The 24,467-nt window shown below is 34.6% G+C and overlaps 1 protein-coding gene across 5 annotated transcripts in view; it reads left to right on the top strand.

Moving 5' to 3' along the window:
- The window catches only part of GK (glycerol kinase), an 85,067-nt gene that overhangs the window by 29,798 nt on the left and 30,802 nt on the right, over positions 1 to 24,467 (top strand). For 3 of the 5 annotated variants that reach the window (XM_036742992.1, XM_036742989.1, XM_036742990.1), the window contains exons 5-13: positions 294 to 370; positions 2,398 to 2,535; positions 11,767 to 11,876; positions 12,770 to 12,836; positions 16,216 to 16,233; positions 17,772 to 17,807; positions 18,083 to 18,150; positions 23,385 to 23,427; positions 23,937 to 24,017. In XM_036742992.1, coding sequence (XP_036598887.1) covers positions 294 to 370; positions 2,398 to 2,535; positions 11,767 to 11,876; positions 12,770 to 12,836; positions 16,216 to 16,233; positions 17,772 to 17,807; positions 18,083 to 18,150; positions 23,385 to 23,427; positions 23,937 to 24,017 — 638 coding nt within the window. The remainder of the gene's footprint in view (positions 1 to 293; positions 371 to 2,397; positions 2,536 to 11,766; positions 11,877 to 12,769; positions 12,837 to 16,215; positions 16,234 to 17,771; positions 17,808 to 18,082; positions 18,151 to 23,384; positions 23,428 to 23,936; positions 24,018 to 24,467) is intronic. The other 2 variants (XM_036742991.1, XM_036742993.1) reach the window with 1 other exon arrangement.

Raw genomic sequence — 24,467 nt, 5'->3', positions numbered from 1 at the left:
TACAGAAGACTGACAAATATCAAAATGTTATTTGGGACCTGATATATCAGTCTTCTAACTTGAGACTGTAAATGTGTATGAAAAACTTTAAAAAGATTCTTCATAAAATGCTTCCATTCTGATATATTTCCTTTCTTGATAAATTTCTAATTCTTAACTTTAAAAAATTTTGTAATTTTAAGATTTCTGTAATTTATAGAAACTAATTAGTATACTACTTTGGACATTGATATAAAAAAGCTACTACTTTTATTTATAATGATCTTTCATATATATTATATTTTGATTTCTAGTGTGGCTTGATCTAAGAACCCAGGGTACAGTTGAAACACTAAGTAAAAGAATTCCGGGAAATAATAATTTTGTCAAGGTAAGGGGTGTTTACATGAGTATCTTTTATAAAAGGTATATTGCTTGAAATGAAGATTCACAAATTTAATTAAGAGGATTCCTTTATAGGTCCTTTTATTTTTCACCTGATTGTCTGAGATAATAAAGGATGTTGCAACAGTTTAGACTACTAACACTTAAAACTTCACTAAGACTTTTGCAACACCTTGGATGTAGTACAAGAGGCAGGTTCCCTAAAGGTAACCAAGACCAGGTCAGACTCAGTTAAAGTCTTACTATAAATGCTGATGATTTGGAGAACAGAAAACTCTTAACATATGAAAGATTAAAATACTGAAGGAGATCTGAATCTGGTCCTGATGACTGTATACTTCACCATGGATACATCTAATCATTTAATTCCTGTTTTCATCTGTTACTGACTGGAAAAAAGAAAAAAATGTGGGTTTTGATTAGGCCTGCATATCTCTTGGTTTCAATGTTTTGATTTGCCCTGTTCTAGGCAGGCCAAAGAAAGCAGGGAAGTTAGAAGGATTTTAATCCTTTTATTGGATTCCTCTTGTTTTTCTTTCGGTTTCTGTCTTGCTGAGACACCTGAGAAATAACTTTATTATTTTTATTCTTTACCACAGGGTAGGAGATGTGACCATGCCAGCATAGACTTAAGAAGATAGCATTTTTCCCCAGAGATTAAGTTCTGACCTTCAGCCAATTTAACCAAATGACAATTTTCTAGTGGGTACTTTAGGAATAGTTTTTGGTTTTTCCCCCTTTTCTTTCCAGTGGCAATCTTTGGCATTTTCTTTGGTTCCATGTTCTATTATTAGGGCTCATAATCAGGGTAGGCAGTTTTCTCCTTAAAAAAAAAAGACCCCCCCACCCCCCAGATATCTGTTGTGACTGAAGTTCTATATTACTATTTGGTCCACTATGGTTCTTTCAGATTAGAAACTGCTTTCTGCCCCAGGTCCTAAAATAAGTATTAACCACCCCCTTTCAAAAGACAAAAGTTTTTTTTTTCCCCTCTTGTCATTTTCAGAATCTTTTGCATTTTCTTCTTGAGTCATGAGACTAAAAAATGGTGTGTATCATCTTGCTTCTTCCCTCTCTTAACCTTGTTAAAATCTCCTATAGGATTTCCCATCTATGATTGTTTGCCCACAAAAACTTTTGTCATGTTTTTGAACATTTTTTTCCCAAATAAAATTCAGGGTAACCTAGAATGAAAGCATCTTAATTTTAAAATTGCATTTCTGTGATCCATTACATTTGTTTACATCTTACACTGAAGCATAACATTATGAAATAAAGGATAATTTGAAATGATTTGGTCAAGTGGCCAAAAACATCCTTTATGTATTTCACAATGTTGAGCTAGTACATGGAAATTATAAAAGAGATGGACCTCACTCTTCAGGAAGATGGACAAATATATGTGTTTAATATGTTATATATCAAATAATATGTATTTAATAACCTTGTTCACTGAAGTAAAAGGTTTTATATATGAACAGCTGATTTATAATCTGTTGTATCTAGTTGATTTTCATTTAATTGTTTATACCACTTACCACCTATTAAGTATTGTTTAAGGCACTTAGCATACAATAAACACTATAAACTATATTATTAGATTTTCTGGTTATGATCATAAATTCATCTTGTAAATTAAATACAACAAATTATAAATCAAATGTTAGTTTCATGAAATGTATGACAAGAACATATCAATAATTCCAAAAGAAATATAGAATACAAACTTGATACAAATAAAAAGTGCTTGCTTACTCTCAAGATTATATGAAGCCAATGTCCATTTCATTTTTTTTTCTTTACTGCGTGGATGATCTTTGAACCACAAACATACCATAACCTTTGTCCATGAACATGCTTGCTTACCTGTGCATGAAGTGGAAACACCATTTTTTCTACTCATTACTGTTGCTTCAGTGAGATGGATTGTTACTGTTTTACAGGGCTGAGTTTCTTTTTTTTTTTTACTTTTCTAAAAGAATCATGCTAATTGGTTTTTCTCAAATTTTACAGTCCAAGACTGGTCTTCCACTTAGCACTTATTTTAGTGCTGTGAAACTTCACTGGATCTTAGAGAATGTGAGAAAAGTTAAAAAAGCGGTTGAAGAAGAAAGAGCTCTTTTTGGTACCATTGATTCATGGCTTATCTGGGTATGTTTTTATATATAAAATGTACATAGCATTGGGTCCCCCTTTTGGGCTATTCAGAATTTCATCTTACAATATTTTACATTCTCTATTGTTTTAAAGTAATTTAGTAGGCATGACACATGCCTAATTTATTTGTTTTAAATATTTTAAGCACTTAACCTTTGTAAAATCCTACTTTGATGCTGTATCATGGCCCATATGGAGGTGATTAGGTTCTTGTACTCTACACTATAGGACAGAGTAAGTTTTAACAAATTGTACCAATTTATCAGCAAGTATTTATTAAGTGGCTACTATATGCTCAGCAACCTATAACCCCTGAAGATACAAGTACAAAGAAGGAAGCATTCCCTGCTTGTAAGCAACTTATATTAATGAGGAGACAAACACACACACACACACACATATATACTTTTTTTTTTTACTTTTTTTTTTTTTTTTGCAGGGGGGAAGGGAGGGCAATTGGGGTTAAGTGACTTGCCCAAGGTCACACAGCTAATGTGTTAAGTGTCTGAGGCCAGATTTGAACTCAGATCCTCCTGCCTCCAGGGCCTGTGCTCTACTCACTGCACCACCTAGCTGCCCCTATATATATATATATATATATATATATATATAGACAGCATAAGTATAAAGAGAATAAATGCAATATGCCTTGTAATTTGGAAGGGAGGCCACTAGCAGCTAGGAATATCTGGAAAAGTTACATGCAGAAGATGGTGCTTGAGCTGTATCTTAATGGAAAAGAGAACTTTATGAGGCAGGGGTAAGTAAGAAGTTTATTCTAGGTATGTGAAATGGTCTATGCAAAGTCAGGAAACAGGGTATCATGTGTGAGTAGGAGGAGAGCATATTGCAAGATGGAGAGTTATATCTAAAGAGTCTGCAAAGAACCATGGCTGCATGTATATAATGTGTATTAGATCACTTGCTTCTTCAAGGAGGCAGGAAGGGGAGAGAGAATGTGGAACTCAAAATTTTAAAAAAATGAATGATAAAAATTTTTGTTTATATGTAATTGATAAAATAAAAGTTAAATGAAAAAAGTCTGCAAAGAGAATATATAGCTAGTAAATAAAGTTTTAAAAGCTTAAAAGAGGCATTTATATTTTAACTGAAAGGAAATAGTAAGCCACGAGAGTCGATTAAGGATTTCATGTAGTCACTTGAGGAAAATTACTTTGGAAAGACTTTTGAGTACACTCCTGGAAATTTTTGATGTTTATCTTAATTAAATTTGGAAAGGTTTGTCACTATCAGGGTAGATACTTGGTGATGAGTTCTTTGGCCATGGTCATCCATGAAACAAAATATAAAGTGTTCCTCAATCCTCTGTAGCTTCCAGTAATAGTGGCAGAAAAGGAAACAGATAGTACTAAGAATCACATCATTTTGAGACAATCTATGGACATTAACCTGGATGTTAGTATTTTAAACATGAAATCCTTGCCTGGTTATTGAGTGGATATATTTCTGAAGGAACTGAATTGAAGGAACTGACATTTTTGCTATAAATTAAACTAGTAGATAAAAGGAAATTAGAATTAAATGGAAGGTGTGTCCTAGGCTATCCTTGGAAGGCAAATAATGGAGTTAGAATGGTTAGTTTTGTCTTGCATTCAAATGCAACAAGAATCTTAAGACTTGGTCATTTCATGTGGCAGCTTAAGATAAGCATTACTAAAAGTAAGTTGTGAAAATAAGCTTATGTCTTTATTAATGCTAACACAACCTCTCATCCTTAGGATTCCTCATCTATAAAATGAGGGGAGTTGGACTCAATTACCTCTAATGTCCCCTGTAGCTCTAAATGTGATTGTCTGTTGCATATGATAAGGAAGTAGAGAAATTCTATGAAAAACTTCAGAGGCTCCAGTTCAAATCAATATATACCTTAATACTTGGCTGACTTTAATGGAAAGGGAGGAAAAAGCACAGTGAGAAGTTTCTTGCTAATATAGTTCAGAAGCAAGAAATGAGAGACCAAAGCTTTGTGGACTATATAGAAGCATTACCTGCATATATATCATGAAAACTTTCTTTAAGAAAAATCAGGATATGACAAAAATATGGAAATCTATTTTAGTTCGACAGATGAGATGACTCAATAATGTGCCTACTCTGAATGAATTGTGTACCATCAGAGAACCAATTTGTTAGAATAAATATCAAAATAAACATGAATTTTGAAGCAATAATAAAAATGAGAAGATGTGGGTACAACTTGACCTGTTTAACTAAAATGTTGATGCTGAAAAATGGGAGATAGATGAAAGACCATATTGACACAAACTATTACCATTTTTGAAGGATATTTAGTTGATGAAAATCATTTTATGGTCATCATGAGACCAAGAAAACCTACAGATTGCTTCAGTGAACTGATTTCCTTGCCATGCAAAGAAATGACTTTCAAATGCAATATTAGTTTAAAAATATAAGCTTGTTTACAAAATCTTAGAAATAGGGTAGTGGAATATTGAATAATAATCTCCTCATAGAAACAATGAAACATTGAAGGGAAAAGTAAATTTACAGAATAGTAATATTTGGAAGGCTGAAGACTAAGACCAGCTGAGCAAAGTAAATTACTAAGGGCATTTTAATGTGAAATTGGAAGGGTAATGGCCAAAAAAATGGAAAGAGCAAAAAACTTTTACATATTTTTGCAACTAACTCTTTTCATCCTCAATGACAGTGGAACCACCACATTTGGATTCTATGTAACAATTGTGCATGTGCTGCATAAAGAAGTTAGAAATGGACCTAAAGAAAAAAGGAAGATGAGGAAATGTAGCCAGGCTAAACCAAATATAAAAGGAGTCTTTGCTAGAGATGGCATAGTTGTGAGGATATTGATGTTTATTGATATCTAAAAGAGGGCAACAGAGGCTTGAGAGGAGAACTTAAAGGTTACTACTAAAATAAGATGGCTACTCAACATCAGTAATTTCAGCTCACTTGACTACTTTTCCATCTCTACAAAATTTTTGTGGAACTATAATCTACACAGGCATCGAGTGAATTTTTGATGGGAAGCATGAGAAGGGAACAGATGAACTTTTTCCAATGATGTGTCCTCTTTTAGATCCCCTGTCCTGACTGTCACACATTTTACTGAAAGGTGTAGCAAGTAACCACAAGGGCCCACTATTGATTTGATTCCGTAGAGCAGCATGTTCTCTACGGTTGCTCCTCCAATAAGGTAAATCCCATGCCATGTCAAAATCATACAATTTTCTTTAAAAGATAAAACAGAAAAAGACTTTATTCCTCTTTCTGTAGTAGTACATGAAGATTATTTTCCACCATCATAGAGGTCTGGAACAAAGTCCAACTAAAGAGTTTTCCCCATTATTGGTAAGATCTTCCAGATGTCCCTATTTGTGAATCATATTGTCATCGTTACAGCAAGCACTAGAACTGGTTAGAGCTTTCTAGATGAATTCTATAGCTACTAAACTGTTTGGCTTGAATAAAATTAAGCAAGACCAAATTGATGAAGTACTCATTGTCTAAACCAGGGCTTCTTAATCTTTTTCTACTCTAGATCCCTTTAGGGACCTCCATATGGGGTTGTGACCCACAGTTTAAGAAGCACTAGACCATGATATGCAATTAGATGGACAATTCATAGAATTGGTTCCATCAATACATAGATACTGTTTATGGAGATGTGATGGGTTCAGAATGGAATAGAATCCTAAGTAGACTTCTGGGAGAAGAAGGGAGAGATAGGAAGAACCAAATTAACTTTCCTTGGAAAACGTAGGTATTAATCAGAGTTACAGATTACGCGGCTTCTTAGCATAGGAGGATATGGTCTATGTCAAGCTTGTTGACATGGATCACTTAATGGGTGACACTGAAGACTAGGTTTTGGTAGAGCATTCCATCTTCACTTCCCCTTTAGCCTTCTGTATTTCATTGTTGTGAAATTCAGAGAGCGTGTCTTTGTATATGTATCTGTGTATATTCCGTATACATATATACATATATAACTATTCATCAATGTATCAAGTACAAAATAATATGTAATAGTTACAGCTTATTGTACACAGGTGCCTGCCATACAGTAGGCATTTATAAATGTTTATGGACTGATGTGACTGATTTATAGAATTACTGGTTTAAAAAGCCAGCTGCTTGATTAAATAATGTATAAAAGCAAAATCTTTGTTAAAATTACTTTAATTGGAAATTATATTTTTAGCTTCTTTAATCAAAATTAGAGACTTTGTAATTTTTAGCTAATTTCCCCTGAATGGCTTTACCATTCATTTTACCATTCCATTTGAGTTTTCTCAGTCCTGCAGTCTTTAGGAAATACAATAAAACTTATGAAAATTAAAATTTGGCAAAAGGAACCAGCTAATAGAGAAGGTTGCTACAACTTTGAAAGTCTCTCTTCTTAGCTTTTTGCTTTAAGTCCCCCTACAGAAGAGAGCAAAAATGTTAAAAACATGACAGAATACCAAAAAATACTTGTTTTCTTGAATCAAAAGGAGTTCCAGGGAAAGATGAGAATTGTGTACATAAACATATATGTGTATATGTATATATGTGTATATGTATATGAGTTAATTTGAAACTCTGCAAGATGTGTTTTCCTACTGCCTGCTCCCAAGAAACAATAGCCCTTTGCCTTTGAAACAATTGCCTTTACTATTAACATTAACATATTGGAGAATTCTTTTTTCTTCTTCTATTATGACTCCCAGATCTACATACTTAGTATGTGTCTTTCTCCTGAGCTCTAGTCTTATATCACCAGTTGCCTGTTGGCCTTTTCCAACTGGATACCACATAGTCATCTCAATTCTAACATTTTAAAATTTTAATTTTGTCACCCTACTCCTCACTTCTCTTTTTTTCAGTTGAGAGTACTACCATCTTTCTACTCACCCAGTTTCAGTCAGAAGGGCACCCATATAATTTCAGGGTTTTCTTAAAACTCCTTACTCCTTTAGCCCACATGTATAATTGGTGGTCAGGTGCCTAATATATATAGTAAGCACTTAATAAATGCTTTGCATTCATTAATTTCATTCTTGTCAACCTTATTTGACATCTGTGATATGTCTTGTATCTGCCCCCTTTTTTTGACTTGGTCACCTTTATTACCTTTATTACCTTTCCCCTGAACTATTGCAATAGCTTCCTAAATTGGTTTCCTTGCTTCAGGCCTCTCCCCTTTCCAATCTGTGCTCCACACAACAGTGGCAAAAGTAATACTCCTGAAGTACAGGTTTGACGATGTCACTGCCTGGTCAATAAGCTCCAGTGATTCTCTGTTGCCACTAGCATCAAATACAAACTCCTTTTGAGGACATTTAAAGCCCTCCACAATCTTGTTCTGATAAACCTTTCCAGGCTTATCATCCATTACTTCCCTTTTCACATTATATAGTCCAGCCAAGATGGCCTTATTGTTGTTCCTAATACAGAGACTCCATCTCTCATATCTGTGCTTGTGCATATCTTAAATGGGCTTCTTCTTTACTTAGAGTTCTTAGAATCACCAGTTTCCTTCAGGACTGAGTCCAGAATGAACCTTCTGAAAGAAGCCTTTCCTGTTCAGTCCAGCTTCCTTTCAAATTACTTTGTGTCTATTTTTTTTTTTTTTTTTTACAAAACTTTATACTTCATATTATCTTACTGGGCTAGATTGTAACTTATTAACGATAGGGATTTTGCTTCATTTTTGCTTTTGTATCCACTGGCACTTGATAAGTGAATGCTGATTGATTTCCAATCCCATCTTTTCCCTGCCTATAATGTTAATATATAGTATGCATATTGTTATATAACATAAATGCTTGTTATCACAAAATCAAAACTTTATTTTAGAGCCTCACCAACTTAACTCATTTCTGTGTCTGTCCTTCAAAAAAAAAAGAATTAAAAAGGTGGAGGAAAAAGTCTTGTATTTAAAAATCACAGGTTACAAAGGTTGTCTTCATCTTATCTCATTTAAATGCTTTCTGATTAATACCAGAGTTCTTTTATAAAAAGTTTACTTTAAAAGAAGTCATTCTAAAAGGGAGGAAGGTTTATACAAAGGCGAGGAGGCTACAGGTTGTATTTGGGAGACCAAATAGACTGGTCTGGTTAGAACAGAGGGTTCATGTTAGAGTAGTGGAAGAAAAGTTTGAAAAGTTAAATGCCATGCCCTATCCCTGGTTGCCTGAAATCCAAGTATTAATACTTAGTTATAGCCAGGCCCAAGAGGAGCCAGGGTCATATTTGATAAAAAGGTAGAAGCTAGAAGAGCTCCAAGTAAATACATAGAGGTTGGGAAAAACCAAGTCAAAGTCAAAATATGGGGTTAAATAGATCATGAAAAGGGTAAGATCTAATGAAAGCTAATAAGCCAAGTTGGAATGTTTAAAAAAAATTGGGAATAGAGTTGAGAAGGTGTAAAACTCCAATGGTGAACTGGGATTAAAAGTGCTTTAGAAGTAGTTTTGTCTTAAGTCACAAGAAATTACTTTGCTTCACAAAGCGATCTTTGAACAGCATTGTTTTCAACCGGGATATAACAGTTGTTAGCCATGCGCATTCCTACTTTCTAAAAGGGGTTAGAATCTGATTCTCAGTGCAAAAAAGATTGGATTTTTCCACCTATAGTCCAACAGTAGGGACTGACAAGGGCTTTTGTATATCTAGAGGTGGAAGGATCCTCAGAGGTCTCCTATAATCAGAGCAATTTTGGGAGAGACCAGACAGGCAGCAATATTGAAAGGATGGATTAGAATCACAAAATCTTTCTTTGGCCAAGGAGACTAGTTGAAGTACCGTATTTGTTAAGTTAGGCATAAAGTTTGAAGGTCTAAAATAGGGTGGTAGTAATAGTAACAGAAATGGAAAGGAAGGATATTCAAGAGTCATTGAAAAGAAGAAAATGAATATTGACAAGAAAACTTCAACATCAGAAGACTGTCAATAACAACTGAGGAATAGGGACCGGTCCTGTGATTCCATTAGTATAGGTAACTCTTAGGGGATAAAACTCCTACCATTAGTGATCAGCATACCATTGAAACTTGGAGCCCCAGGGAGTTTCGTAGAATCTGGAGAGATTAAATGACTTTTATCCAGAGCCACATAGCCAGTGTATGTCAGAGGTGGGACTTAAACCCAGGGCTTCCTGGCTCGAAAGTTAGTTCTCCATGAGCCACAATGCTTCTCATAGCAATTTCTACATGTGGACATATTAGACATATTATGAATGAGATGTTATATGAAGGCAGACAGTTTTACTTTTGTCTTTATATCAACAGTGCTTAGCACAGTGCCTGGCATAGAGCAGGCACTTAAATGCTTATTGGTTTATTGATTAATACATCACTTTAAGTTTTGCAAAAGCACTTTAAATACATAATTTGATCCTCGCAACAGCCCTGTGAGATAGGTACAACTAGCATCATTCCCATTATATGGATGAGAAAATGGATTCAGAGAAATCTTGACTTTATAACTTCCCATGATTATGAAGTTAGTAAGTGCTAGATGCAGTATTTAAACCCAAATTTCTTCTGACTAAAAGTTCGGTGCTATTTCCACTCTTCAACATCGCCTCTTATGGATGAGGAGTTCTATAACATATTCCTATCTGTTGTGGTTGGAATGGTTTAGTTTTTTATTCCCTTCAAAAAGATATAAATATGGGTCTCTTTCCTGACTGTCAGGTAGAATGTTTTTCCCCCATATATTAGTAAAGCTTCGATTAATTAGAACGCAACAAAGTAGAATTTTCTTTATGTAATCTTTTAGGAGAGATACAAATGACAAAAAAACAAAACAAACAAAAACCAAACAAAACAAAAATCCCCAGATACTTGGGATTGATAAGCAGTTTAAAATTTAAATTGGAGTTACATTGTAAACCTCTTTCTTGACTATCAGTTGTTTAGAATAGGATGATCTATTTTTTCCATGTGTAATTAAGCTTCAATTAATTAGAACCCAATAAAGTAGAATTTTCTTTTAAGTAATTTTTGTTTGAGAGAAACAAATAATAGGAAAAGCTGATATCTAGAGGTGATTCTAAAGCTATGTCTTGGAGTCAGATTCTGACAAATTCTGGACATTATATTCAAATGATGTTTAGTAGAGATCCCAGGTTACTGAAATGTCCTAAATCATCAAAGAAATTCAATTAGATTCTGTTTACTGAGTCAAGAAGATGAGCTGATAAATGCCATATTTCACCATGTAATTGTCAGTTTTATACCAAATTTTTGCAAAAAAGCAGGATGTGACCATTATATGAAGCTTTAAAAATTTATGCTGGTATTGTTTGTCTTTTAGTTTCCACCAGTCTCACACCAACTTCACACTCACTGCAAACTGTCTTTCCACAGCTCTGTTTCCATGCTGTTCAGCAAATGCAATCACTTTCAGCTTAAAGCTCACAGAATAGTTTTTATATTGACCTAATCAGAAAGAAGTGCTTCTCGTGTTAATATATCATTGGCAGACGAATTGTACAATTTAGCTAGTTGTAACAACAATGTTACTAACAGCTGCTGTGGAGGGATAAGACCAATAATACAGGATACAAAGCATACAGGAGGGCTGCTAGCATAGATTCTTTGATCTGCTTTTCTAAGGAAAGCAACTTTAAGGGGTTAACAATCTCACTTTAGTTAAACATACATATATCATTTAGTTAGTTCAGGGGGAAAAGTCAGCACCCTGAACTTCAGAGAAAATACAAATAGAAATTACAAATAGAAATTATATAAACAGAGCAAATAACACAAATCATCAGACAGGGTTTCTGTCTGTCCATAGCAATACATATATAGTTACTAGAGAGAGAGAGAAGCACCAACATCTGGGTTTTCAAAGCCAAGGAGGCTTCTTAAAGGCTACTCAGAGTCTCGTTTGGTCAAATCACAGGAACAGTCTTCCAGTGAGTGAGTCCCCAGAGCAAAATGCTAACCTCAGAGCCTTTAATACACATCTCTTCAGGGTCAGAAGGTATTACAACCATGTGACTCAAACTCATGTGACCTAGGCTTTCTTGTAATTTAAGCAGGTCATCAAAGACTCTTGATGCAATCAAAGACTCTTTATTCAAACAAGGGCAAGACTCAACCAAAGGCAACCAACCTTAGTGCTTAATCAAAGTCTTAGGTAGCTGTGATTCTGATTAAATACTTCTTAGAGAAATCTCAATAAAACCAAAAATAACAAGAAGCAATTTTTTTCTTATCTTTACAGAGTTTGACAGGAGGGCCTAACGGAGGTGTCCATTGCACAGATGTAACAAATGCCAGTAGGACAATGCTTTTCAACATTCATTCTTTAGAATGGGATATAGAACTGTGCAAGTGAGTTCTATTTGGGGTTATATTAAGTATACTTTTTAAAATTACTTGCAAAGATGTACTTTTGCCATGTTTATAATTTATTTGTTCCCATGATTTGATTATATTAACATCAAATTACTCAAATATAATGACACCTTGTCCATGTTTAATTACTGGGATATATATTATCTAATTATGGTTCTATAAATATAAAGCACTGCATGGTGACTACTTTTTAGGGAAGATTCTTTTAGTATGGTACTTCAATCTGTGTGTTCCTTTTAAATATTTGTTTTGAAGATGAAGTAATAAATGCATAATAATGTATAATGATAACATGTAACACTTAATTATTCACACAGTGGTCACAACAATGCTGTGATTTGGAAGAGTACATGTATTTTTGTCTCATTTTGTAGGTAAGGAAACTGAGGTACAGAAAGGTTAAATAAACTTCCCAAAGCCACACAGCAAGGCAACTAGGTGGCGCAGTGGATAGAGCGCTGGACCTGAATTTCAATCTGGCCTCAGATACCTACTAGCTGTGTGACCCTGGGCAAACTATTAACCTCTGTTGGCCTCAGTTTCTCCAACTGTAAAATGGGAATCATAACAGCATCTTTCTCACAGGGTGTTGTGAGGATCAAATGAGATAATATTTGTGGAGTGCTTAGCACAGTGCCTGGCACATAGTAGGCCCTATGTACATGCTTATTCCCTTCCCCTCCCCCTAGTAAATGACATGACCAGAACTGTGCTATGAGACACTGTCTTTTGACTAATCATGCTTGGTTAATTCCTTACTGTACAACTTCATGTTCAAATACATTCCATATTTTCTGGTTTTTAGGTAAAGTGTTGCCAAGTATTAAATTGTCAATGACATATACCCCTAAATATTTCATTGTTTTTAGGTTTTTTGAGGTTCCTATGACAATACTTCCAAATATCCGGAGTTCTTCTGAGATCTATGGTCTAATGGTAAATAATAATTTTTAAACATCATTATTCTGGATTTGAAAGCCAGATTTAGCTAAATCAAGTTTAACTAACTTAAGTGATTTGTAAAAATTTTAGTTACTCCTTTTGGGTAGGGTATGAGTAGCAGTGGCAAACTGATGAGTTTAGTGAAAGCCTGAGTTCTACTACCAAATCATTTTGATCAGTAATTCATAAATTTTGAATGGCCATGATGAATATAGATCCTAAACCTTTTCACGGCATTACCAAAATTGTAAAAGTTGCCATAAGAGCTTTTGGTAGTTAGCTTTTGGATTCTGTTTCTCGAATTCAAATAACTTAAATGATTGTGGTTACCTCTCCTAAATGACAAGAGGGAGTTGCTGCACTGTAAGAATGCTTTTCTCTAGGCACTTGCTTTTAAGTGAACAGCTTCAAGTTATGTATTGTGAACTTAGTAGGTCTGGACAAAACATTCACCAAAAGTTAATATCAAAAGAGTTTTCTGATTTCTAGTATCACCATTTAACTGATCATCTTATTTATTAAATGCCTACCATGTGCACAGTATTGTGGTAAGCCTTAAGGGAGATTTAGATATGACAGTCACCACTCTCATGGAGCTTACAGATTAACTGAGAGATAATTCATAAACATAGATTATTCTAGTACATCAGAGAGTGCCTTGTGGGGTTCAAGATATGGGAGGAGTTTACTAACTTACAGCAACTATGGAAGACTTAAAGAAGGAAGGAGCATTTCGAATGTGATAGGTAGGAATGCAACAGGTAAAGAAGAGGGGGAGTACATTCTAGACATAGGGGATAGTGCAAGACAGGTAAGAGCAGGACTTTTTGGGGGGCAGTTTAAGTGAAAGAAAAGGGCCTTATGAAGGACCTTGAGTGCCAAGGCAAATGCATTTGAACATTATTTGGTAGGCAGTGAGAATTTTTGAGCAGAGAAATCAAATAATAGATGTATTCACTAAGAAGATTATTCTGGCATGAATATGTAGGAAGTATTTGAGAAGAGAGAGAGGGGAGATGGGAAGACCTTAAAGGGGGAGTGATTGTGGCAGTAGGAATAGATGGGGGTGGGGTGGGGAGTAGAAGCAAGAGATGTTGCAAGGGTATAATCAATTGACCTTACAACTTGATATAATAATAGGATTAAGAAGAGAGGAATCAAAGATAACCCCAAGGTTTTGAATGTGAGAAACAAAGTAAATGGTGCTGCCAGAAGTAAAAATAATGAACAGAGGAAGGTTGAAGAACAAAACCAACAAACACGAATTCTGTTTTAGATATGTCTTTATGTTGGTATCACATGTGAAGATACCCTGGAAGCAAGTAGAGATACAGACTGGAGCTCAAAAGAGAGGTCAGGACTGAAAATGTGGATTTGGTAGTTCTGTGTAGAGATGGCTGTAGAAGTAATAGGAGTGAATAAGATAGTCAAGGAAGAAAGTGTAGGGAAAGGCAAGAAGAACCAAGGAAAGATCATTAGGGATCACTGATTACAATTCAGGACACAAAGACAAGCAAAGCAGTTTTGTTATTGTCATGTTAAATTTGACATACTTTTTGAAAAGTGTACAATGTACTTAAGTGCACAGTTTCATATTCAGTCTTTTCTGTTCTTTGTAAAAATATATTGAAATGTTCATGCTTAATTCACAGTAAGATAATTTAATTTTTCTTTGATGGTTGGGTGAAAACAGAAGAATTAGGGCAGGCTTTAAAAAAAAGGATTTGGGACACTGTTCTTATGTTTGGAGGCAGATTTTTTTAAAGGAGGTCCAGTAGAGAGAAAGGGTCACTCATTGTTACTCATTGCTGGGACAAGGTCCTGGAAGAAGAGAAGTGAATCAGATGTAGGACACAGGAAAGAATGATTATTCTTAGTGAAGAATAGGTGTGCAGTCTGTACCCAGATGGGAGATACTGGATGCTAGGAAGTTCTTAGGATTACTGAAGGGCAGGTAAGGGAATTGATGTCAGATGACTTCAATTTTCTCAGTGATTTGGGAGGCAGCTTCATCTAATTGTGGGGGAATTGAAGGTATGGCAGGAAATGAGATGAGAAAGACAAATTTCGAACAGGTGCTATGGAGAACACTATAGAAAGTTGATAAGAGAATCTAGAAGGATTTTCTAGCAGCAGAAAGGCTTGGGTACTATAAATATGCATGAAATTGGTTTAGTTTACTGATTTTCTTTATTGATATATAGTAGCGTTGAAGGTGAAATGGAGAAATTGGATGGCTAGAGCTGCCCAGAAATAAGGATTCATGAGTCTGGAAACAAAGGTCAAGTGGACAGAAATTATAGAATGGCCAGGACACATTAAAGTTGCAGACTTTGAAATTGAGGCTGGGTATGGAATTGAGTGACTCCAGAAGAGGAGATTAGCTGAGAGAATAAGAATGACTCAGACTTTGTGTGTGTGTATTTATGCAGTGAGAGGGTAGAGAATAGAGAGAGCATGATAGATGGAAGGACAAGAAGTTGTGATCAGAGAATATAACTTTCAAGTTCTGGATTTCTAAAAATGATGGAATTCATTTTTACAGCTTATGAAGTCAAATCAGCGAGCATTTGCCTGGCACTAGGGATACAAAGATAACAATGAGACAGTCTCTGACCTCAAGGAGCTTACATTCTAGGGAGAAGGGGTGACTGTTTACTACGACCAACATGTGCAGAGCTATATGTATACACAAAATAAACTTAAGATGCTATGAAAAGGCAGCTTTAACAATTCAAGACAACAGGAAAGGTCTCAAGTGGGAGGGGGCATTCAAAGGATACCAGGAACTCTGAGAGGTGGAGGTGGAGGTGAAGGAGTATATTACTACCATGGAGAACAACCTGGGCAGAGGCACAGAGACCATAGACAGTGTTATCATTCAGGAAGAGCCCTGGTTCAGCCAGTTTGGCCCAACCCATCAGCAATGAAATGTTCATGAATGTATTTTTAGTTTTTAAAGGAAGTTTTCAATTACAAAAACCTGAAATTCAGTTTAGAGATGGAATACAATTATGATTGTAAGAAGTTATTATAACATTTCATGCTATTAGAAACTACTCACAGGGTTTTACTTTGATAATAGTGAATTGAAGTCCTAAGTTAAGTAGATTTTAAAAAGTCATCACTTATGTGTATAAATCTTTGGGGGAATCGGGAGGAGTATACAGTTGTTAAAAATGCTAATTGCTTATCTACATACCGTTTATGAAATTATAGAGGAGCTGTCACTGAACCAATCAAAAGTCAAATACATAAAACTGTACACATGAGAAATAGTTTCAGAGAGGTTGAACAACATTTAGATTAGCTAATTTTTCTTTTGCATTTGAAATGTGTCTCTATCCCTTTTCTCCCTTCTTGCTGGCTGTAGAAAATCTCTCATAGCCTGGTGAGTAGGTCATCTAACAGTTATCTTCCCCATCCATCCACTTGGTAAAGATAACAGTGTATTTCCACTTATTTTAGGAAGACAAATATGTTTATGAAATAATTGGGTGTATTTAGAATTTTGCTTGAGCGAAATTGCAATGAATTGTACTCAGGGATTTTTTAACCAATCAAGTATTTAAGGGGTTTTTGTTGCTGTCCCTAAGTTGAAAGGATTAAGAGTCATTCTGTAGTAAATGATTATTGGTAGCTTCCTATTGAGATTCAGAAGATAAATTATAAATACCTTAGTTATAAGAGTATTATAAAAATTGAAAGTTGTTATTTTTCCTTTTTTTACATTAGATGTAAATTGTTTCTGGATGCCTTAAATAATTCTCTTAATTTTACCTGAATAAAACTTTGTATCCAACATCTAAGATGTGCCAGTTGGAAATACACTGTCGCTTTCTATGCATGCTTCACCAAAGTTAGATTCTTACAGTCCACAAGAGAATTACCCCAAGAGAACATACTAGCTTTAGGGAGGCAGAATTTTTCTCATGTTATTTACTGATGTAAGATTTTTTTGTTTTTCTCTTTATTCTTTTTTTTTAGACTTTATTAAATTCACATCTTATCATTGAAGTGTAAAGGCATTACTTTTATTTTTAAATGACAGCTCATTAGCTAACCAACAAGAGTGATCTAAGTAGTATTTCTTCTGTTCCTATTAAGAAAGTTTTTTTATCAAATTTGTGATTGGGCATATTGAAAATAAATGAAACTGACATTTGATAAAGTGCCAAGTTATTCACCATAGATCTCAATTTAAAATCTTGGTTTGGTTTTTGGCTATATTTATAACATAAAAAACTACCCTGTTCAATAAATATATTTTACTTAAACTAAGCCAAGGAACAATGTGGTCAAACATTTCAGTCAACTTCTGGAAACAGTTATTATTATCTTAAAAATTGGAACAATGAGTTGGATATAAATCCTCAAAAGTAAATAATGTATCACATTGGTTTAGCAAATGGTCACGTATTTATTGAAGTTGTGTTTATTACACTCCCAACATTTTGTAAATGTTTTAAAATAACATTTGACTTTTTAAATGAAATTTGTTTTTTGATAATGGTATTAACCATATGATAAAATCATAGAATCCTAGAATTTTAGATCTGTAGAAAACTTTATAGGTAACTTAGTCCCACCTTCTCGTTTTAAAGTGAGAAAACTGAGGCCTAGACTACTTAAATGACTTGCCCCAAATCACTCAGATAATTTTCATGGAACCCAGATTAGCACTCATGTAAAGTGAAAGTTTGAGTCTCGTTGTGGTGTTCTCTCACTCTGCCATACCATGGTACTGCTATTATTCCAGGTGTACTTTTAGGACATAGAAACGTACAGCCTGAGTAGTCAGAGCACTGCTTTGTCTTGTCTGCCTGTGCACCAGAGCATGTGGCTTTTTTATGTTGTTCCTTTTGTAACACATTAGTAAGGTAAATAATTTTAAATTATATCGTAATTGTATTTTTTGTATTTCATTAGAAAGCTGGGGCCTTGGAAGGTGTGCCATTATCAGGGGTAAGTTTTGTGCTAAATATTTTATTTTACCTTTCTTTTGATAAACCTTTTCTGCAGTTAGACTACAAAAGTAATAAACAGCAAAATTGACTAATTTTTCTTGTCTTACCTTCCTTTACCAGTTAATGGTAGTATTGAATAGTAAAATACTCAAAACATGGAATGCAGGAAAGGCTTTTTAATCCCTTTAACTTTTTGTATATGTGATCTTCGAGGAATTATTTACGTTGTTCCCATTAATTTTGTTACCCTTACTTACACATTTTTGCTTTTAGTGCTTGGGAGACCAGTCTGCTGCTTTAGTTGGACAAATGTGTTTCCACGATGGACAAGCCAAAAATACGTAAGTTGTAGGGACAGAACTAAAACCTCAATTATATACTAGTTTGGAGTTTGTTTATTGTTGTTGTTTGGCACTTTTGGCTTTGAACTGTATCAATACTGAAAGTAGTCCACAACATCTGCAACATAAGAATGTTCAAATGCTTTTGTCTTTTTCTTCTTGATTTGTACTTTAGATATTTAGTTTCATAAATCAAAACATCTGCAAGTACATTATAAATAATGAACCCAGAACTATGATTTAATTAGTGTAGGCAAGTCCACGAATGCAAACAAGCAACTTGTGTTCCATTTACAATTTTAGGGAGTTTGAGATTCAGTGATTTGTTCTTGGTCACACATCTATTATATGTCAGAGGCTCTTCCTGATGACAAGACTATGGCAAGCTGCCTTTAATACACTAAAAATTCGTGAATGCCTTTAAAGATATTAATTAACTGCGGGGATTAAAATTGTCCAACTTCGAATAAAACAAAGCTCTGAGCCAATGACACTTTGTTAAAGTGTCCATGGTGCCCTCTAATGAAGTGGACCTCAGATCTTCCTCATGACCTGAGATGCCCCCGCTTCCAGGACCTTGTATTTGTAGAGCTTGATGCCCAGATATGCAAAAGAGGCATGGCAACATACAGAATCTTGTGCTTGACATATGACGCATAAGGTAATATAAGCAAATATGATCTGTCAGCAGGGTCACGAACTGGTGGAAGCAAGGAATATCTCCACTGACTGGGTGTTCCTAAGGCTCCTCCTCAGGGTTAGGAGGAGATGATAAAAGCTCTACATATGAACGTATCAAGGGGACTTTCTCCACCATGCTTGGTTTGGTCATGGACTTGGAGCGAAACAGGATGAGATCTCTTTGGTTTCATTCTTATGGTTGCAGAAGTGAGCTCCATGGTCGATTAATGTGGTTTTCATTGCTTGGTTAAGTCTGAGGCCGGTTATATGGCCCTTCTGTTAGGATCCGTGTTCCTATGTGGCGTATACAAAGAGTGGAGTGATACATTGCTTATTCTTCTACCTATTATACCTTTTACCTACCTACTACATGAATGATCATTACCCCTTGTGAAATCACAGTGAACTGATTAGAATTTGAGTAGGGGTCCTCAATCAATCATTTCTCTCACTACAATTTTATCTCTCCATGGCAAAATTTTGGCTTTGGTATATTAGCAAATAGAAGCAATTTTTTTAAAAGCGCGAGACTTCCCAGTGAAGGCGAATCACAGTTTAATAGTCACTTTTTGATAGATTTACGTTTTTATGGGATTTGTTAGTGTTTGATTTCTATTAGTGAACTTTACTTTCAAATTTCTTCAACTTCGAAAGGAGAGAGTAAAGTAAAAGGCCTATTCCAAGTTTAAAACAATAATATAGTTCTTTCTCAGTCTTAAAACTCGTAGATGTGGAACTTATTTCAGTGTGTTTGTGATATCTTCTTGTAGGACGATGTTTTTATTTGTTTTTGCTTTTAATGCCGCTATAGAAATGTATAATGTTTATGGTCAGAATATCTTTTGATTTATACTTGTTTATTTACATTAGCATATGATAACATATGCTTATCATCAGAAGCATATTTAATCTAAAACTTGGGTAAGATATTAAATAAATTGGGGTTTACTTTCTTATAACTGGAATAAGTACTGGCTGATAAAGTATAACTACTGCTTAAGTGTAATTACATATTGCTTATTTTCTTTATTTTAAAATTAAAATTTGCTAAAATAAGACAATTAAAAATAAACTTTCAGGAAGGAAATAATTAGTTTTTAATTTATAACATTAGTTGGGACCCTTTTAATGTTCTTTTGTTTTTACAAAGTACTTTTCTTAGAACAACCCTTTGATAATAAGACAGGTAGGTAGTACAGTGGATGGAACACTGGGTCTGGAGTTAGGAAGACCTGAGTATAAATCCAGCTTCAGATATATACTAGATGTGTGACTGTGGGCAAGTCACTTAACCTCTTGTTTGCCTGTTTCCTTGACCGTACAATGGGGATAATAATAGCACCTACCTTCTAGGGTTGTTGTGAGGATCAGACAGGATAATATTTGTAAAACACTTAGCACAGCGCCAATGAGGAAGTTAAAAATCAGCTAAGTGATTTTTTTCATAGTCACACAGTGAGTAAATATCTAATTCGGGGCTCAAAGTCAGACACCTGATTCCTAACTTATTCCTTGTTGGGTACACTGACTCATAGGACAAAAATAGGATTTCCATAGAAAATCTGACCAATTACTCTGCTTCTAGGTAGATTTTATTCTAAATCTAATCATTGAAGTATTTATATAATTTAATATAAAATATTAGAAATATTCTGTATTAGAATAACATAGAAAATATAAATACTTCTCTAATTTCTTGAGTAACTATACATAGCAAAATAGTTGACTTTCTTCCTCATATCTAACCTAATCACTGGGAAAAGGAACAGTCAACATTTGGCGCTAGTGTGAAGGATGTGACAGATTGGTGATTGGGTAAAACAAGCTTCACGGTTTTGACCAAGGCTAGCTTACTTAGTTTTAGGTTAGTACTAATTAGAATCTATTATGAGGTTGTCTGCTTCTGCTCTATGTTATCCTTTTATTCTTCCTACTATTTTACTATTTTCTTCTTTGTTGAAGTTGGGAGAAAAAGACACTATCCTTCCCCAGGGAGCTATAAAAAAAAGTTAGACTGTCACTCTTCTGACGACAATGCCTTATGGCAGTAAGAAGGATTGATCCAGGAGGCAGCTAGGTGGCGCAGTGAGTAGAGCACTGGCCCTGGAGTCAGGAGGACCTGAGTTCAAATGCGGCCTCAGACACTTGACACATGTACTAGCTGTGTGATCTTGGGCAAGTCACTTAACCCCAGTTGCCCTGCCAAAAAACCAAGAAGGATTGATCTGTCATCTATGATCCTGATCCTATGTAGCTAATTACTGCTTACAACTCTATTTTGAATGTGAAGAATGTGAATACATAAGAATACAATCTTAAAAGAACTATTTTACTTGTGAATCATCTTGAAAGTTTTATTTTCTGAATGTAACGTTAATATGTTGAGAATAATTGTTAATCATTCAGGAAAATATACTAACATTTTGGAATTTTTATTATTTAGAGTTTTTGATCTTTCTATCTTCCTTGAAATTATTGCTATTTCATCTGAGAATCAATATGTAAAACTTTAATATTAGTAATCATTTTTTAGCTCATTAAGCAAAAAATATAGGTGTGTACTTGACCCCTGAAAAACATTCAGCAAATGAAATTCAAGTATAGTATCTTTGGGATATAGCAATTGAGGTAATGATTTTTAGATGCATTTTAAATACTAAATGCTCTCTATTAGTAATTATGGGGCATCAGGTAGTGTAGTGGATAGAGTTATGATCTTTCTGTCAGGAAGACTCATCTTTTCAAGTTCAAATCCAGCTTCAGACTCTAACTCTGTGACCCTGGACAAGTCACTTAACCATATTTGCCTCAATTCTCCAATCTGTAAAATGAACTGGACAAGGAAATGGTAAACCACTCCGGTATCATTGTCAAAAACAAAACCCTAAATGAGGCCACAAAGATTTGAATATGACTGAAAAGTGACTGAACAACCAACAACATTAACGATTTATAGATATCTACCATCTGTTTGTCTTTTTGGCTGTGCAAGCACATTAAGATTTCCAAAGTACTTTACAAATATCTCATTATATCCTCGCAAAAACCCTGGGAGAGGTAGGTGCTAAAATCCTCATTTTATAGGTGAGGAAACATAGTCAGGTGGAAATTAAGTGGCTTGTCCAGAATCACATAGCTAGTAAGTGCCTGAGGCAGGATTTGAACTCGGGTCTTCCTGATTTCAGATCTAAGGGCTCATCCACTGTGCCACCTAGCTAGCTATTAGAGCAAAGTAGTACCAGTATGAAATTTGGCAAGGTTTTGTTTTTTTTTTTGTGTGTGTGTGTGTGTGTATAAATTTTTAATATTGTGTAACATATACTCAATTTCACTGAAAGACTAAAAGAGTTAATTGTTTAAATACTGTGAATTTCCCATTGGTGGAAAAGCAAGCTAATCCTAGTTGGATGAGAAGAGATAATATTTGTCCCTGTTTTTCTTTATTCTTATTCAGAACGTTGATCTCAGAAAGTTGTACTCTTGAGCTGATAGCATAAAAGTTCAAAATAAGGTTGAAAAATTAAGCATACATTGGAATTTGATTTAATGGTCTGTCAGCTAGAATAAGCTTCTTGTAAATTCTGACAGCAGCTTTTGGCAAGACTTCAACTGCTAGAAACAGCTAGGGACTTTTAAGGAGCCCCCTTCTCAACCTCGTTTAAGTGCATTAGCAGAAAAATGAGAGTAGCAGCAAAGTAGCAGTGGTGTTAGCTTAGAGCGACTCTGTCCCTGAGACTTCTAGGAACAGAGTACACAACTTGCATCGTTGACTGTAGATTTCAGTTAGCTTCCCCTGATTTCTATTTGCATTCTTTTCACTTTATTAGCTGCCTGATGTAGGTGGAAGTCACTTATCAAGATGAAAGAATCAGGCTTAGGGGGGAGTTTTGAAGTTAATATTGATGGATATTAGCTGCCACCCAAGATCTTGACCCTTTTCTGTTTCTGTTTGAATCTGCTATAATGCTGCTGAACAAGGTAGTTCTCAAACACCTTACCCTGACTCTTGTTCCGTGATCCAGGTGGCCACAGTTGCAGGGAGCCCCTATTATGTCACAAATGTAATACTAGAACCCAGAGAAGTAGTTCTACTGCTGAATAAATCTACCAGTAATAATGTTTGTTTTATGTAAATTGGCAGCCAAAAAATCCCTTTGTGATTGAAACTTAGTTGTTATTCAGTAACATAAATGGCATAGATACCTCAGATTATGATTAATAAGGTAGCTGATATTTATTTGTTTGTTTTTGATAGTTGATATTTAAACACAGTATTCCTTTGACAAAGAAATTAGAAGTAGCCTTTAGGAAGTTTATCTCAAAAATATATTACTAAAAATGGTAGTTGTGTTTTTCACAAAGAATGGTTCCCCTAGCTTTTCCCCCAAGATGATCTTCAAAACTTTCACTGAAAGATGATTAAGAACTTTAGAGCTTAGCAAGGGCTTTAATAAAAAATTTTATTGTGACAATAAAATAAATGTTGGTTTGGTTAACTTCTTGGGATTTGTCTTAAGTAAAATTATTATATTTTTCCTTCCCACCAACTATAGGTATGGAACAGGTTGTTTCCTACTGTGTAATACAGGCCAAAAGGTTAGTTATTTTTTTCTTCTTCTTTATTATCATGGCCTCCTTTTATTCGTGAAAGCAATAAACTATTAAGCATAATTTGTTACAAAGCTTTTTAAGTGTTTGGATGTTTTAGGTGTCAGTTAATATCATTTTAAGGTGCTGACACTAGTCAAACATAAAAAAATCACAAAATCTGTGTTGGGAAGAACAAGCATTTATGTACTTAGATTTTTATTTGTGGAAAAACTAGAAAGTAAGGGGCAAAGATCCTTTATTGAAACTGATATAAATAAACCGAAATGTATTTCACTTATGTGTTATTCATAATACTGTTTTTTTAAAGGAGCCAAAAGTAAGCTTAGTATGGGGCAATATACATATATATTTATATGTGTGTGTGTGTATGTATGTGTATATATGCGTGTGTGTGTGTGTGTGTGTGTGTGTATATATGTATATATATATATATTTCACCATTCCTTTTTAAAAAATAAAATTCTTTAACCTTAAAATATTTCTCTTTTGTCTAGTGTGTTTTTTCTGATCATGGCCTTCTTACCACAGTGGCTTACAAACTAGGCAGAGACAAGCCAGTGTGCTATGCATTGGAAGTAAGTTTATTTTCACAAATTTTTATGATATAATTTATCCAAACATTGCAATATATAGCGATTTCTAAAGTCTTACCAAAAATCTTAGTCAATCACTTTGGAATGTTGAGATCTGCTTTAAAAAAGGATTTTTGAAAGATAGCTTAAAAAAAAAAGTGGCTCTTGATGTAGTGCTCTGTGCCCCAAGCAAGATCCCTGCAGAGACAGAAGGCAGTTCTCCTTACTTGTCTCCTTGTGATAATCAACTAACTACAGCACTTAGTAATTTAAGATGTGGAGAAGGAAGTCAAGAAATTTTAAAGAGCCAACACATATAAACAAGTGGTTTCTCCAAGTATATTTAAGTTGTAGTAGAAAAATTAGGGAGCAGACCTGAGTACTTGGGTATGATTAGCTCTTATTATACATATTGCTGCAGATATATTAAAAACAAAACATGTTTGCTTAAAA

This window comes from Trichosurus vulpecula, chromosome 2 (genome assembly GCF_011100635.1).
Source record: "Trichosurus vulpecula isolate mTriVul1 chromosome 2, mTriVul1.pri, whole genome shotgun sequence".
Lineage (NCBI taxonomy): Eukaryota > Metazoa > Chordata > Mammalia > Diprotodontia > Phalangeridae > Trichosurus > Trichosurus vulpecula.
Note: the sequence above shows the minus strand (reverse complement) of the source record. Positions and strands in the feature narration are given on the sequence as shown.